We start from the raw sequence: 18,509 nt of genomic DNA, 5'->3' as shown, positions 1-18,509 counted from the left end.
TTAGGTTAGGAATTTAAGTACTACCCAAATAGTCTTAATCCTTTCCATAATTACCACATTTCTATTATTGGGCAGGAACAAATTTGCTTGCGTCAGAACACAACTCGAGACTTCCATCAGCTTCATTTCCAAATGAAGAGTCACAAAATAGACCTGTCCTCATCTATACCACTGTAAAGGATCCTAATCTAGTTAAGGAAGCCTAAGCATGCATATTCCAACCTCTGATCTGTTCTGGAGAGCTCAGGACATACAGTCTTATCCTGAGATATGACAGAGCCAGCAAGTCTGTTTTTGGTGACTTGCAGACAAGTTTTGAACATACATCATATGAATTCCTACTACAAATAGTCAATTGACTGAGTGTTCAACAGTATAAACTACCTCAAATAGTCATCATAGCAAAAAGTGTGTCATCCAGTACCTTTAGCAGCATAGATTAGTTATTTTTCTGGTGTTCTTACCCTAGCAACCACTAAGAACTCCCTTCAGAATTTAAACTGATTTTAAAAATCACTCGAGGGAAAAATTATCTGTCACAATAAACAGCAGAAAAGATACTGTATTTATTTGAGAATTGTAATATGAATTCTAATCAAAAGACTTTATCATAGCTGCCCAATTTCTTCCTCATCGAACTCATTCCTTCTGCCTGTTGCTTAGGTAAAGAGAGGAGCATCCAGGTGTCAGTTGTCTGGTTATACTGAAGCACCTGCAGTTCCCATGTATCTTTAATGGAGGGTACGTATCATGTGCTGCCATTAAATCCTGAAAAAAGTCAGGTTCTGCCGGATAACAGACTTTACTGAGATTTCAGGTTTAAAGTGACCTACTATTTAAAGTCATCAACTAATAACACTTGCGGTTACATTTATAAACAATGCAGTGTATACGATCATGATGTGGTTGTTTTGACGCACAGTAGATAAATAATGTCATCATCACTTTGTATAAGAAGAAAAGAATTAAATCAGATTGCTCAAATTACCGTGGTATTACTCTGCTCTCCATTGCTGGCAAAATCCTGGCAAGAATACTCTTGAACAGACTAATACCCACTATAGCAGAAGGAATTCTACCTGAAAGCCAGTGTGGTTTCAGAGCCAACAGGAGTACCACAGACATGGTATTTGTTCTCAGACAACTGCAAGAGAAGTGTAGGGAACAGAACAAAGGTCTCTATGTAACCTTTGTCGACCTCACCAAGGCTTTTGATACTGTGAGCAGAAAAGGTCTGTGGCAGATTTTGGAACGTTTAGGTTGCCCCCCAAGTTCCTTAAAATGATCATCTCACTCCATGAGGATCAGCATAGCCAAGTCAGATATGGCAATGCACTTTCTGAGCCCTTTCTAATAACTAATGGTGTGAAACAAGGCTGTGTTCTCGCACCAACCCTATTCACAATCTTTTTCAGCATGATGCTCCAAAGGGCCATGGCAGACCTCGATGATCAGGATGGTATCCACATTCGATACTGTACTGATGGAAGCCTTTTCAACCTAAGGAGACTGAAGGCCCACACCAAGACCTTAAACCATCTTGTCCAGGAGCTGCTTTATGCTGATGACGCCACCCTTGTTGCCCACACAGAAGCAGCTCTGCAGCGTTTAACATCCTGCTTTGCAGATGCTGCTGAGCTCTTTGGGCTGGAAGTCAGCTTAAAGAAGACAGAAGTTCTCTATCAACCTGCACCTCAGGAAGTCTTCCATCATCCCCACATCACCATTGGCCAATCAGAGCTCAAATCAGTCCAGCAGTTTAATTACCTAGGTAGCCTCATCTCCTCAGATGGTAAGATTGACGGAGAGATAGACAACAGGTTAGCAAAGGCATATAGTGCTTTTGGAAAACTCCACAAAAGAGTATGGCGTAATAAACACTTGAAGAAAAGTACCAAGATCAGTGTTTACAGAGCCATAGTGCTGTCTACTCTCTTATATGGATCCGAATCATGGGTCATCTACCGCCACCACCTGCGTCTCCTAGAACGCTTCCATCAACGCTGCCTCTGTACAATCCTAAACATCCACTGGTCAGATTATGTGACCAATACATCTGTTCTAGAACAAGCAGCAGTCACAAGTATTGAGGCCATGTTACTGAGAACGCAGCTGCGATGGGCAAGGCACGTCTCCAGGATGAAGGACCACCGCTTCCCTAAGATCCTGCTTTATGGTGAACTTGCCACTGGCTGCCACAAGAGAGGAGCCTCGAAGAAAAGATACAAGGACTCCCTGAAACAACATCTCAGCCTTGGCCATATTGATGAACATAACTGGTCTACTCTGACCTCAAATCGGGAGGTCTGGAGACACACCATCTATAACGCTGCTGTTTCCTTTCAGAACGCACACAGGATCACTCTCGAGGAGAAAAGAGAATGCAGAAAGAATCATGTCTTGTTGATACCACCTAAGGAGTCTTTCTGCTGTGGCTTTTGCAATCGGATATGTGTATCTCATATTGGTCTCATTAGCCACCAGCGTGCTTGTAACAAATGTAGATAGAGCCTTCCTAAATCTTCGTTCACGAAGCCTGGCCATGATGATGAGATAAATAATTTCTAAACGTGCTATTCACAAAGCTTCTAAGGGATTCCATCAGTGGATGGATATCTCATAGAATCATCTGCATAAGGCTTAGAAAGTGTGAAAGTACACAGAACAAGTTGTTCAGATGTGAAGACTGATTTCTGCAGTCTTTGGTCTATGTTCTCACATGATTTCAATGGAAATTTTGGTAAAGTGATAACTAAGAGCCCGTTATATTGTACCCATATAATTTACATTCCTTAGCTACTTTCAAATACCATGTTTTGAACAGAGAGAAGTGGCAGAATGTCAGATTAATCTCAGAAGGGCCAATCTGTCAGACTATCTAAAAAAATTATTATCCCTCTTAATACATGCCTAATTTGCTTGCTTTGAGTTGTGGGTGGTGTTGGAGACCATGTGAAAATGAAGTATTGGAAAGAAAAGGATAAAAGGCCTATTTAAAAGAATTAAAATAATTACACTTTTTCCGTGAACACTGCAAAAGGGGGAATGCAGAATATTCATCTTATTTTACAGCCATATTGAAAGACACTTAGTACATTCTGGGGTTTTGTAAGGGAAAAAAAAAAGGAAAATATATTATGACTACTAACAAAAACATGGGGGTTTTGTTTTTGATTTTTTTACCAGATGCATGCTGGTATCCCAGGTATCTACATATATAGCAAAGGATCTACAGGGAACCTGTACTGTTCTGGAACATTTGAAGGCAAAGTGACAGCCAATTAAAATGGCATTAAACATTTATGTTAAGGGATCTGAATCATCTCCTTCTACATGAAATGCTCACAGTGAAGATACAATTTAGGAGCCAGAATTAGGTAGCCTGAATCCTGCATGCTATAAGTTACAGATTTTATACACCAGATATTGCACTGAGATTCTAAATTGTCCTCGGAAAATTTATCACTTGACAGTGAATTGTTATTTATAGCCAGGAGTTGGAGAAGCTATGTAATTTTTTGTTTTGTTTACGTTTTTCATTAACTACATGTAAATGATCATTCAAACAACTTACCCTCCCAGCATAATGCATAACAGTGAAGGTGGAGCCCAGATCCTTTGGGGCAAGGTTACCATTTCCATCTTTTGTGGAGGAATATACTGTATTTGTGTCTGATGTATCCAGGTAACACTGAATGCGTTTAGAAAGACTTTGTTCCACTGACCAAACAGATTGGCTTTCTTCATCCAGCATTGACAAAAAGCCTGATGGTTTCTGAAATGAAAAATAGATTTTTCTCATTTTATATAGGAGCAGTAGAATTTCACTTGTTCCTTGTATAGTAACACACTGTGTAATTTATTAAACAGAAACACATATCAACTCAAAGAAAAGGAAAAATAAAAAGATTAAAATATTTTGGTAAGTGTTCAAGGCTATGCACAGAAGATAATTCTATAAGAGACGTAAGGAACAATATTTCAATTGCCAAAAATGGTCACTGTTGACGATCTTCTAGGAAACTGATTAAGTTACTTCCTTCCTAGAAATTGTACTCAAGAAACTCGCTTCAGTTGCTTAAGAAACTGTCAGGCTTTCAACAGAGACTCGTCAGTCCTACAGCTGCATTAACAACATGCCATGACACACAGATGCCACGCATTAATCGGTACAGACAAGGAGTTTCTGGTGCATCTTCTTCATCCCTGGACTGTTAGCAAGCTCTGTTAGCCCCTGAGCTACAGTCTCTTTGGACCCACAACCTTATCTGAAGATTCATAAATCGGAAAATGCAAGCAGGGTTGTATTAATCTAACATGCAGAGACAGTGTATAAATATACATGTTGTAAAATGGATCTGGAAACTACCTGAAAGAAAAAATCCAAGGCTGCAGTATGGTTACCAGGAGAATACACTGTTTCCATGGCAACTCCCTCTTGTACACATTCAGCTTGCTCTTGTAAGAAAAGCACTTCATTGATGTACTGGTGTATCTTCTCATTGGTCATGTTGACACACAGCTATTGTAAAATGAAGAAAAACAAGCATATTAGAAATTTACTGGATAATTCATTGATGTAGGTTTTACTGCACATCTAATATTGAATTTGATGAAATGTCAATTCACAATATGTTATCTCTTGGTAGATCATAGATTTAGCAAGACCCTAGGGAAATTTATATTTTAACAGCTATTACTATAAAATTGGGAATACACAGATTTCTGCCTGCACAGTTCATTACGAATTCCACATAAGAATTATCAAATACCAGCATTATCAAATATAGTGCAAATTTACACTAATTCCATTGATCAAAGTGGGGCAACTTTACTTATAAATTGGTACATTTAATATTCTTCTACATTTTATATTCAGGAAGCCTCTACAAATGTAATGTGCTTTTAGAAAAAAATAACTACATATTTGTTTAGGATCCTGACTCTGCAGTTATTTCAATGCTAACAAAGACATTCAAACTCTGTTTCCACATATAATGCCACCAAAGTCTAAAGCAGTTTCTGAAGAACTCATTCTGTTTTACCCAAATACATGTTATAAAACACCTAGGGATATTTTACTAGTGTTGCTCTCCATTTTAGAGACATTCTAAGGGCAGGTTGGCAAGAAAACGGTGTTCAGTTGTAAAGTTCAAAGTCTGAACAGATAAATAATGTAGAAGCTTCTCAAAAATTTTTTTTGATTGCCATATAGGAGGTATAGTGCCAGTTTTGCAAACTAATAGATTCATAGAAATCCGATTTTCAATTAAAAACAGGTGGGAGTTGTATCAGCTTATTTTGGGTCTTTTTGTATTTTATTCAAAGCTCACCTGCAAAAATAGGTAAATATTTAATAACCTTGTGGAATAAATGTTTTAACTGTTTTATTGACATTGGAGTGGAAATTTCAGTGGAAATTCTAAAATCTTTTCCAGTGCTATACCATCTGTGACCAAGAAATTAAGAAAACAGAAACTCCTAAAAGGGTGGAAGAACACTTCGTACAAGAAATGATGCAAGGAATGCTTGCACACAGTCTCTTTTCAGACTAAACTAGTCACGTATTTGTCTTGGCCATAAACTATATCTTTCATGAATAAAGTGTGTAAAAGCAATTCCACCAGCATATTAAAAAGTATGAAGTATTTATATCAATCCTAAAATTACCTGGCTTAACATCCAGATGAAGAAAGAGAACCCAAGTAATGTGTAATAGCTGCCTGAATTTTCCATTAACACATTATGTAAGTATAGTCAACTTGCACTTGTTATACAACGAAATAGATCAGTGTGAATAACAGTAAGAAGAAATAAGACAAACCCCCATTTTACAACCAAATGTCTATTATTAACTGTTTTTACCAATGCATGATAGTGCAGACAAAAGACAGACTCAAATAAAATCATTATTTCTTTCGAAGTGGGATTTGTGACGGTTCATATTAATATCTTATTTTACTAACAATGGAAGTATACAATAGATTTACACTATCTACTATTTCAATAGAAAAGACAGCTTTTTTAAGCTGTGGCAGGCAAAACATTCTTTACTGGTCACTTTTGGAATTCTAATTCTAACTACAAAATCTTTCCAAAAGCTTCTTAACATTATAAGGCAGACAAGCTTATAATTTGGAGGATATGGTAAAGCCTTAAAGTGATGCATGCTGTGTACACCTTTATTTGCAGATGAGTTATTTAGAGGACCAAGTCATTCAATTTTACACAGGTATATTTTACTATAAGAAAAGTTGTCAAAATCCCTATAAACTCAATCTTACTTTTAGTCTTGAGCCAATCTCTTTAAATACATTAGAAAAAGAAGAAAGTACCTGAGAATCTGACTGTGCAGCAAAATTATTGAACTACCAAGGGAAAGACTGTCTGAGACATCTTAAAAAGATCTAATAAATAGCACTGGTTTTAAGTGCCAAAAAAAAAAAGGAATAGTAGTTTATTAAAACATTCATGCTTGGATGATAAAAGAACCCCCACAATTTTAAGTTCTACTGATCAGTGTATTATGGCATACACTGGTGTGCTTCTTACCAACATAAGCAACACTGTCATTCAGATTGGCAGAATGATGACAGTAAGGTACTGCAAACCCAACCAGAAATCAAGTTCAAGCACTTATACAAACTGCAAGCTACTCTCTCTAGCAGTGGCTGAGAATAACAGCTCAGCAGAATGAGAACCAGGACGCCAGCCTGGGCCTGCTGCAAAGCAAGACATTCTGATCCTATCATTCTCCATTTCATTGTTTTATACAACCTGCTGGGAAGAGGAAATAAAATGAGTATTTCAAATTAAAAGTTTGACACCAGTTGACATAACAGTTACAACAGCTGAAATGTAGAAGTGGGATGAAAATGAACTAAAGTAGCTTTGTAACTCAACTTCTTTTGCTTCATGTCTCCTAACTATTACATAAAACAATGATGTATTTTCTGTCTAAAGATCTGAAAAGTTCAGAGACCTGCATTTTTTAAAACATGCATTTAATTGCACCCATGAAAATTAGATGGAAATATAGTAGTAATAAAAAAAAAAATCAAAGAAATTTTGACCTAAAACAAGTATTTACCTTTAAGAACTATATATTTGTTTTACCTTGCAGCAGTACTTAACATGACCTATGGTACTTTTTGTCATTAAACATTGTTAAACTGTTCTTGACATTCATCTCATGGGCTCCATTTTATATCTCTTCTGTATGGCTTTCTACCTTCTCTTCTCTTTCTTTCTAATCTTAACTCACTATCACGTCTCAGTGAAAACAAATACACCATATATTTGTCCAAGTCTTCTTTAAAAAGTCCTTTTAGAATATTTTTAGAAGAAAAAATATTCTTGTTCAAGTATAGAGAAAAAACAACTTGCAGCATCACCCAAATTGTAGATTTTGGAAGAAATTATAGTGGCATATACTGTAAAAGCAGTAAATATTCATCATATTAAACAGTGTTAGCTTGATCTCTCTTTTACCGCATTTGACCAGTTTGCACTATTTACGCTAAATAAAAATTTAGGTAGAATACAAAAACTGTACTGTGCTCTAAAGACAGAAAAGCGCCTGTGGCTAATGAAATTTTCCTGCTCTCCACTCTGTTCACTTTTCCTGCTCTTATGTCTATTTGAAAAGGCGTAACCACAAAAGGGAATTTGTGAAAAGAAAACTTGGTGACTGTCAATCAGTGAGGAAAGGATGGATATAAAGACCTTCTGGAAAGCTCATTTACATCCTTTGATCATGCAGAAGGATTAGCTCTCCCAGGGTATGTGTATTCAGAGCACAGAGTAAAGCTTACAGTTGTCGTATCAATACATCTATCGTGCCTGTCGTGGTTTGAATCTTGTTTTCCCCCAGAGGCTAAGAAAAGTGGTTGACCCCAAGGGGTGGAAACCCCTGGAAGTTTTGAAGTTCTGCCCAATGGGCGCTCCTGCAAAAATGTCAGCATCCCACAAGCTCACCGGAAGAGATGAGTTGTAGTTTGGGTTGTTGAGGAGAGGTGGCCATGTTGTAGAGCCATGAGGAACGGGCTCTGAGCCTCTCGGGGCCTCTGGGGCCTTCCAGCCCCAGTTGGGGGGACTGCAAAGACTTGGAACAGTGCTAGACTGGACTAAGTGTCTGTAGTTAAGCCGGGGGATGTTTTCTCCATGGGCGCAGAGCAGCAGCCAGCACTGACCAGAGAAATGGTGGCAGAGAGCCAGGATAGATAACACCTGAACTGGAGGAGCAGCAGAAACAACATGCAGCACCGCAGAGAAGACTCCTGGAAAGGTAGAGAGAGAGAGAGCCAGCAGCTGAGAGACAGAGTTCTGGGGGTAAGACTGTACCAGCCCCCCAAAACTCCTTTGAGATCCCTCTGAGGAAAGAGGGAGATGGACTCCTATTAAGGAGAAGAGTTTTAGACATGCAGCACCAGAGAGAGAGAGGAGCTGAGAAGCTCAGAGACGTCCCGGAGCTGGACCGGGACGGCCAGAGGAATGTGGGGGGAGTTGACCTTGGCTCCCCCCCCTTGCACTGCTGCCACGGTGGCAGCCTGAGAGACAGGGCACAGAGGCCCTGCAAGGAGCTGAGTCTCCTGGAGATACCAGACCGTCACGAAGACCCCCCTGTGTCTTCGTGATATGACGTGGTGAAACGACCTTGTCTGGGGTTACGAAGCCCACGGAAGACCCCTCGGTTGGAGGCGATGGGGCCGAGAGAGGCTTGGATACCTCCCTCGTGAGTGCTGGCAGAAATCCAGCCACAGCTGCTGCATGTGGAGAAGACAGACAGACTGCTGCCTCAGAAGATGCTGCTGTTCAGAGACTGAAAGGGATCTGTCCTTCTTTCCCTCCTGGACTTTTATTTGGAGGGGGAAAGAGACCTGATCCATTGTAAATACTATATGTCATGGTAGAGATAGTTGTGATTGTGTGTATAATGTGTTATAGTATTTATTTGTACAGTCATTGTAATATATTCCCTTTCTCCCACTTTGAGTCTGGCGTATTTTGTCTGGAAAAACCCATCTCACATTAGGTTGAGATGTGGGAGGGGGAATGGAGCTAGGGAATTGGATTTTGGGGGTATCTCAAACCATGACAGTGCCCTATGTTGTGGCCTGACATAATGATGCTACAATGACAAATTTAATCTGCTAGAATGCTCTAATTTCTCAAAAATGTAATTTCTAAGATAATGAAAAGCAGACTCATCTTCTTTTTCCTGAGGTTAGACTCACCTAAGGTTGATACTCACTGATTTTTCAGAAGTATCTTCATTGCTGTTCCTCTTTATATCTGCTACCCAAATATTTCAACGTCCTTTTCTTTATGTGTAGTACCAATCAGAATATTTCTAAAGAATTTATAACAAAACCAGGACCCGTAATGTTTTTTCCATTGCTTATTAGGGCTAATAGGATCTAACACAGATTCTCCATGCAGCTCCAACACAAATTCAAATGTAGTCCTTCTACCTCTGTCAGAAGATGCTTATTTCACTGGGAATCCATGTCGTCTCTGGGGTCAGTTGCCTTTAGCTGATCTGTGTTCCACAAATGACATAAAAGTGCTACATTAAAACTTTATTACAGATGCCTGTCACCTGAGAAGCCTTCCACAAAGGAGGGTCTGAAAAGCCCCTCAAAAAAGGGGCACTATTCAATAGGAAGTGGAATAGTCCCCCACTTGATTTTGTATATATAAAAGTATTGAACAAACAAGAAAACAAACCTCAAGTAACAACAACCTTTTCTTGAAACAGTTTGGAATTGTTCTGAAACTAATTAATTCTGAAATAGTTTTAGAAATAATTTTTTCACTCATAATGCTGACCATAAACTAAGTACTGTAGGATAAAAATGGGTACCACTGTGGAAAAGTAAGATATCAGATAATAAATGTCCTTGTGCAGCATTTCACTAATCAACCACAAACTGAATTGAGCTCAGAATCTCAGTTTGAGATAAATTATTTTATTTTTGTCCACAAGGCATCTACCATAAAAGAATAAAGAAAAAAATACACACTTTAATGTCAGGTACATGATAAGCCAGCTTTAAAACTGAGTAACACTGTTTTTCCAGTAGCTGACTGGAACACTGGACAGACAATAGTGTCCTGTACAAATCGAAAGAAAAGTGTGCACTAGAAAAAAAAAGACCAAAGAGACTTAGAGGGAAGAGCACACTATGACAAAAGCCATGCAGAGTGTAAGATCCTCAGGAACTGGGTCGAGGAACAAATTAAAACACAGGATCACCAGGGCCCTGAGGGCAAGAATAGGCTTTTACAGCCCTCCTCATCTTTTCCTGGGATCCCCCAAGCCCTTCCCAGGGGCCAATCCCAGGTGACACCTTAGCATGGAGACTAGCAACTCTGACTTAAAAATATGTCATTATTTTTCCTTGTTAAATGCTGAATGTCTAATGTCTGAGACAATACAATTTAATATAAAATAATCTGTTATGGTTGTTTTGGCTAGGAAAGGTTACATGACAAAATGTAGTGTCAGCAGAGTTAACTACAGAAATAACGCACTGACAAGTTAAAATCTACAACACCTAATAATAGACATAGGCAAAAATTTCAACACAGCTGGGTTCTACAATCTCTACTTCAGAGTCACAATGGTGAAGCAGAAAAGTCCTGAATGGGGCAGACAATGGTCCCTGCTCTCAGATCCAGCTGGCTCCTGACATGAGAGATATGCTGCACAGAACTGCCATGGAAGTTGTGCCTCTCACAGAGCTCTACTGCATCACACAGATAATGTGCACATACTTTAATGGGTATAGAGTTGAATGGGAATCAAGAGACACTTGACTGTTCCAGCGACCTACAGTACTAATCCAGATAAATCACTTATATTTCCTATAAAAAGAATAATATATGCACAGTTTCTTCTGCAAAATTTAAGAGGCCTACAGAGGCAAAATACTATCCAAGAGTTGAACATGTTATTTAGCAAGAACTAAATATGTTTTTCAGATTACCACTTGAATTAGACATCAGAGAGAGAAGATTACTGGAGTCCATTTTACTGCATTATTAGTCTTTATGATTAGAAAAAGCTTCTTCACCCAAAGAGAGTGTGATTAGGCAGTGAAACTGGCTCCCCAAGGAAGTGGTCACAGAACCAAGCCTGAGAGCGTTCAAGAAGAGTCTGGATGATACTCTCAGGCACAAGGTGTGACTGTTGGGGATGGTCCTGTGCAGGGCCAGAAGTTGAACTCGATGATCCTTGTAGGTCCCTTCCAACTCTGCATATTCTGTCATTCTATGATTCCACAACTACAGACCTCCATTTTGTTAGAAAGACCTGACTTTCTGCAGGGGAAGGAAAGGCTATTCTTGCTGTCTGAAGTCTGGTTTCTCTCCTATAATACAGTTTTCTTAGAAAAAAATTGGGGGGAAATGGTACAGGCAACTATCCCTCCTGTTTATTGCTTGTTATGTTCATTGGTCATGAGTTTGTTCAGTTTGTGGTCAAAAAATACACTAGCATAAGGGTATAATGAAGATTGTAGCATTCCTCGACTGTATTATTCAGAGTTGTGCTGTGAAGTAACCATGAATAAGATCTAACCTAGTTTTAAATTCTACTAGAAGAGAAGTAGATATTACTACTTTTAAAAAGGTGCAGATTAAATCGTAAACAAATATAGTCCCTCTCAAACAGGGAAACCTAGGAAAACATTGAAAATTAACACTGAAATCTGCAACTGCTATTTTTGGTAGAGCACTCATATTTCCTGAAATTACCACAAAATGAAAGTCATTTCTGTATAGAACAGGAAAGAGAAATCTGTGCTCACTTCTGACCATGTTCCACTGTGGCTGTAGACAAAGCTGTTCTGGCACAGCAGGTATGCAGCTGCTCTAGGAAAACACTGTTCTCAAGCTAATGATCAATGCTAGGAAGTGACTGTAAATTGTAACTGGGTGAGATAAAAGTGTACTGTAGTAATTTACCACAGCTCAGCTGACAAACAGTACCTCACTGAGTCCTGGCAATTCAGAAGTTTTCAGTCTTTATTGAGCAATGACTCTTTCAGACTGTGGCTTCTAAAAATACTGCTTCTTACGTTTCAGCTTTTAAATTTCATACCAAAAATCAGAACTCCACTCACTATTGCTTATTCCACACACTTATTTACTGTTATTTTAGAACTACACATCTTTTTTTTTGGTCTTATAAATATACTGTACCATACATGTGCTATAGAATGAAAACTTACCAATGCTCACCAAGTACAAGGAAAACCTAACACTTAATTAAGAATGACTTCCTCTTCGTAATCATCTAAAAAACTTTTCTACTGACAAGCTGTCAGTCACATTGTTTTGCCTGCAAAAGTTATCAGACTCCTGGTGTAGACATAATTAATCTTACTTTTCTAGTCCTTTGACATCTATTTTTCTGTGTTGCCCATGAGTCGTTCCTAGACCAATCCTGTGTTTGACTTCGACATTTCAATGCTCGAATGTCTTGTCATTCCAACACATACACTGGAGTTTCTACCTGGTTTATCTATTGTTGTCTGCCTGAAAACAACAGTATTGCTGTTCTGTCTTAAGATGCAGTTTTTTTAAAAAAGTTTTTTTAAAAAAAGTTTATTAAAATGAATTGCTTAAATGCACATGTGATTTAGTACCTTATTGCTCTCTTAATTATGATATTAGACTATCTATCAACTAATCTGATATGAAGAATCAGAAAGATTCACACAGCTACTTGGAATGTGTCCAGTCTTGGGCAATCAGGAAGTTTTATTTTTTCTTGAAAACAGTTGTAATTTTTTTTCCCAAGAAAGCAGGAAAACAGATATCACACAGAATGCCTTATCATATGCTAATTTGAATCAAAAGGTTCATTTTCCCCAAAATTACTTTTGTAATGCCATTTAAAAATATTCTAATCTAAATTTGATTGAAAAATAATTTTTATGGCTCCACCACTGTCTGGCTGCAACATTTAATGTTAACATTCTGTGATCACAAGCCTTGACACTGGGCATGTTTGCAGACATGATGCAATGTTTTGCATGAGGACCCTATCTGGGCTAATAAGACTGTTTATTGTTAGGGTTAACAAGTCCAGGCAGAATACGGAACTAGGCTAGACTGCTAGACTGTTCCAGCTTTGAAGTTCAGGCTGTTTTGGGTATGTCTGCATGATTACATTGTACCACGTGGCAACACAAACTAGTTCTTTTCATTGATACTGCAACCTATCACTTCAGGAATCAGGTATGTTAATTGCATTACAGAGTTCAAATAAGAATGAACTCTGTAATTCCCTCACCTCTATTCTGCCTTTTCAGGAATGCAGTTAAGTAGATTCTGAGATAATATTCAGATTATTACTCAATATTATTCAACAAAATGCCTTCAGTCCAGGTGGAGGGACAGTAAGTGTCTCTTGAAATATATTTATTTAGAAAAAATAAAATAAAAATGCAAAGTTGACTTTGAAATAATAATTTTTGCTATGCAGAAATCATAAATTACTTTTTACTCATTTTTCTTTATATCTCTTTTTTTTTTCCTTCAAGTATCCTCTGCAGTCATTAAGCACAAAATTACTTACCCCAGAAGTTGGAATTCAAAGTATTTCATGATGCAATTGCAGATCTTATATGAGTTTCATGACCAAAACACAATGCAGAACAGAGTCAAAGGAAAATAACTAGTAAGTACCAAGATGCACCCCTCTCTTTTGAGAAGTATTTAAATTGCATAGAATACTTTATCCTTATTAACAAGGAGGCTTTATGGATTTTTTTTCAGATATTGTCTGTTAAAATGTTTTTAATTTTTCACTCTGTATTTTCCCCCAAAACAGGCATTCACACTGAGTAAATGACTGTGACTTTTGGCACACATCAATAGTCCTTAATCCAGCAAATGTTCAAGCAAGGTAGAACTGTAGCAGCAAAAAGAACATTGTGAGGGGGGAACTGCAATATATTTTATGGCCTTCTTACATGCTCTTTCGAAGGTACTGGTAAACCCATCATGCTTGCACTTTCAAACATTTAGAAATTGGATAGCAATGTAAACATGCTATACAGGTTGAACTAATGTGGCTCTATGACTTCTATTTCATTAGAAAGAAGAAGCTGAGGCATAAAACAACGGATTAACTGGGATGAAGGGGTAAATTCTGATTTCAAAAAATAACAAGTCCTTTGTTGCTGATGATGCCATTCTATTCTTTACTATGCTTTGATTTTCTATTCTGTTTTCTTCTGCTACATTACAGAATGAATGAACAACTGAACAACTGACAAACAACTGAACTCCTTCAGTGTGTTGTGTAAAGTGACTTATGTTTTCTGAAATACGTAATTCACAAGAGCTTTGGTGTTCAGAGACTAATATTGAAAATAGGCAAACAGCTTAAAGAAAGTTTGATATTTAAATGGATCTTTAAGCATTTAGTGAGCAAAATTTCAATTTATTTTACATGGATGCAATTCAATTTTTTGAAAAGTGATGTGTTGTAAAGTCACACAAAGGTGAATCTGCCAGTAATGGCACTTAGCATAATGTAGCATTTTCATTCTATTTTTTCTCCAAGGCATCTGAAGACCTTTTGATCTTTCTTCCAGTTCAGCATATTGTCCTTCTACTCACTGATCTAGCTGAAATATAACTTCCACAAGCATGAAAACAGACAACACTATTTCCCTCAGATTGTCTTTCAGTGTTGATACTATCCTTCTTCAAAGTCATTATGGTAGATATTTACTAGATTATTTTATAATCGTCAACAACTGTACAAAGATCTGGATATAACTCACACACATATAGGCTGAACGGGAAAAAAATATTTAAGAGAAAATTTTCACCTTCATCTATATTTATATTCTGATCAAAACACTGGTTAGTTAAACATTCAGCAAAAAATCAACACTTACCTGTTCAAAAGTATTCTTTTGAAATTCTTCAAATCCAAAAATATCTAATACTCCAATTTCAAACACCTGGTCACTGGGAAGAAAAGACATTACCGATAATAAGAATTCAAGCAAGTGAATAATACATCTACTGTTTCTGACAGAAGTATGTCTGTTGTGGGACACAACCAGGCTGTATTTCAAAAACACGGGATGAAATACACAGCAGAACATGTACAGAACAGAATCAAAATTCTACTCACCAACCTACTGTATTGAATGGAAATAAAAAAGGAGGGTTCAAGATTGTTTTAGCAGTCATGTTAAAAACTAAATTTGTGAGATAAGGAGAAAATCTTAACTTCTTTTAAGTCCAGTTTCTAAATGTATAGGTACCCATTTGATCATATAAGAGATAGACATTTAGGAGAAGTTTCAAAAATGCTTGGTTGCACTCAGTTACCCTTTCCAGTTTATATTTCTTTGGCAGCCAGAATCTCAGTGTACTTCAAGGGAAACCTCTTAAGCCCAAGCCCAAGCATCAAGTAGAGGCTGAGAGCTCGGGCTGCACAAGAGGTTACATGTCTCCTGGGAAAGAACAGTCAGGGTTCAGGCTTGAAGAAGACAGATGTTTCTTCTCTGTATATATAAAAGAGTACTTGTTGACAGTGCATCTAATTTGTCCTGTGTCACTGCATGCATTCAGGGAAGGGCTTTTATTTTGGCCAAGTGGAAGGATTAGGGCAGAGCAGTCACCTAGGATTTGGACAGGAGAAATGGGAAAGGGATGGAGGTGTGTTAATATTCTGTACTTGGGACTGAGTCACTGTAAACCTGATCTGGAGAGGAAACTAAGTTCACTACAGTGAGCAAAATGAATGTTTTGGGATATTCTGTTGCCCATTTTGCAAGGATTTAAGAACTCCATATGAACGATCTTGGCTCACTGAGGCTGGATTTTTTTTAATTTTCTTCACAGCATTATCAGATAGAGAACATAAAAAGTGGGTTGCAGTCAAAAAGTTGCTGCAGTTTGCCTATGTGAATGCATGGGACTTTCTCCAGAGTAAAATGATCTGCAGCAGAATGAAGCACTTTGTACTATAGCTGATGGCTTTCCGGAACAGGGAAAATCAGCAAAGGAAAAATCACTCAGTTTCCTGAGAAAGGATAAGGATGCTGTCTAAAGCAGGTAAGTTTTCCTTTGTCAACATAATTTGCAAACTTATGGGTTTATATGCATGCAAATAATATAGCAGGCTGCTGGTTCTGAAATCTACTTTTCCATCCACATTTTTTCTCTACGTTCTATGTTTCCTCTATGTCTAAATCTATGTGTATGTCAGGGTATAGACGTAAAGGAGAAAAAGGTGAACCACTGTTGAAGTACTTGAGTATAGTTCTGTTGCAGTCATTGTAACCACTAACATTTCATTAGGCAACAATCCAGCCCTCAAAATAAATTCCCATATAACAAACCAAAAATGTAAAATCATTAAAGGAAAGCGCATTACAAAACAAGGTGGGAAAACAATCCTCAGGGACAAGTAGAGCCTTTTCCAGAAATCATACTCAAGAAGTCTGTCTTCATTTTCTAAGGCACACTAGTTCAATGCACTACTGATTGTCACAAGACTGGCTATATGGGTAAATGTCAGACATAGATTGTTACATAATAAATATAGTCTAGAAACACTTTGTTGGGCAAGAGAGGTTATTGGGAGGTTGATTAACCTCCAAGGGAATTTCTACAAAAAGCATAAAGCTTTATCACCACCTCCATCTCTAGCAATGACTCCAATTTAAATTGTGTTTTAAAATGTAAACCTCATTCACAACTGCTCCTGATTGGAATAAGGTGTACGTTCCTTGTTGCAATGTGTTTTAAACAAAACCTATCCCTTTCTAAAAAGAATCAGATGTTTTAAAAACAAACTACCTCAGAGAAACAAATATTGAAAATCCAGAATTATTATGCTATCTAAACAGGTTTCATTAAAAAAAAAAAAAGAGCAGTTTGAGATTTTGGAATACTTGGTAAGTTTTCCTTTTTTTTTTTTTTCCCCTCCCACTTAGATATAGCCTTCCTTACAGGAAGGCAAAATAGGAACTCCTATGTAACATTGTACAATGGCTAAAATATTGCATTATATTTTGCAGTTTTTAAGAACTACTTAACACAGAAGAACCGCTTATCCTTTATCTGTCTAATTCGGTTAATAGATTTGAGGCTGGGTTGTTTATATGGCAGTTGAGTCCATGATTGTTATTTTGTCATATTAGTCTCTTTTACTTTCCCTCAAAGAATATATAAACATTTGCATAAGGAAAAGACCAATACAAACTGACTTAATGAATTATTACAAGTCAGGCTAAACATGAACCTGGTCCTAGTTTCTAAAATTCTGGGTAAAATTCTTAGCAGCCAGCCTACTGCCTACCTCAAATAACATTCCTTATGAAAACTGTGATATTTGCAAGAAATATCTTGACTTGTTGAAGATGCATTTGTTGACAGGAAATCATGTCATCCCAGTGTTTTTATAAATGCCCCTCGATAATCTTGGTCTAGTATTCTTAGGAGATGCATACTCTACATGAAAAAAGCTAGAGGTTTTACATAATTAATATCTTGCCTACGGGGCAAATATAACAGAACAAGGCTCTATATCCTCTACAAAAGTGACATTTTACTATTACATTGTGGTATTTATGTGCAAAATCTCTCCAACCATGATAGTAATTTTCTGTATTAAATTATTGCTCAAATTTTGAAAACTAAATAACAACTGACAGCACAACATCAAAATTAAAAGCATTGTTTTATATGTAGCTGCAAATTACTTTGGGTTTTTTAATATTTCTTCTCGTTTTTCTCTTTTTTATACCACTTTTCTTCTCAGAAGGAGGGTTCATATCTGTTTTTATTGGCTAGCTGTCAATCATATTAATTCCAGCAAAATTACTTTCCTTAAATTAATCATAGCAGAGACTCTCAAGGCAAAATAAAGCATGAATGATCCCATGTTTACAAATGAAAGGTCATGTCACCAGTTTCTAAAAGAACAAATATCAGAAAAAACCACTTTTTGTTCTGAAAGATCCCCTTCTTTTATTTTTTATTATTTTATGGTTACTAAACATCACTGACACATTTCCTTATTACATTTCAAATATTCAGTATTTATTATGTAAAAATAAAAGAACTATAGTTTTAGTAGGGACTGAGACTTTGATTTCAAGTTTGACAATATTTCCTAGTATACAAATTAAAAAAAAGGAATTTGCCAACATTTGAAGAACTTTGTTATCTCTTAGACCAGTACATAAGTTTGAATAGTTAAAAACAAGCACGGATGTTCTCTATAACTCATTTTGGTTTTCTTACTTACAAAACAGTATTTAAACTGATAATATTTTTCAATGCCTCCAATTTTGCCTCTTTTTCCTCAGAATGACATCTCTGTAAAGATGTCCTTACAGACTATCTTTTTGATCTTGTACGCTTAACAGTTGTATTATAAAGAAACTACATGGAAATTCTTGGCAGTTCCTAAAAACAATACACATATGGAAGACATCCTGTCTAATGATCTACTGCCTTGGTAG

At 37.1% G+C, this 18,509-nt stretch overlaps 1 protein-coding gene across 2 annotated transcripts in view; it reads right to left on the bottom strand.

The window, feature by feature from the left end:
- Positions 1–18,509, bottom strand: part of MYO16 (myosin XVI) — a 279,137-nt gene that overhangs the window by 99,038 nt on the left and 161,590 nt on the right. For both annotated transcript variants that reach the window (XM_018084334.3, XM_018084332.3), the window contains exons 21-23: positions 14,922–14,994; positions 4,370–4,522; positions 3,575–3,775 (exon numbers count right to left, since the gene is read on the bottom strand). In XM_018084334.3, the coding sequence (XP_017939823.2) occupies positions 3,575–3,775; positions 4,370–4,522; positions 14,922–14,994 (427 nt within the window). The remainder of the gene's footprint in view (positions 1–3,574; positions 3,776–4,369; positions 4,523–14,921; positions 14,995–18,509) is intronic.

This window comes from Manacus vitellinus, unplaced genomic scaffold, assembly GCF_001715985.3.
Source record: "Manacus vitellinus isolate BGI_N305 unplaced genomic scaffold, ASM171598v3 scaffold_7_pilon, whole genome shotgun sequence".
NCBI lineage: Eukaryota > Metazoa > Chordata > Aves > Passeriformes > Pipridae > Manacus > Manacus vitellinus.
Note: the sequence above shows the minus strand (reverse complement) of the source record. Positions and strands in the feature narration are given on the sequence as shown.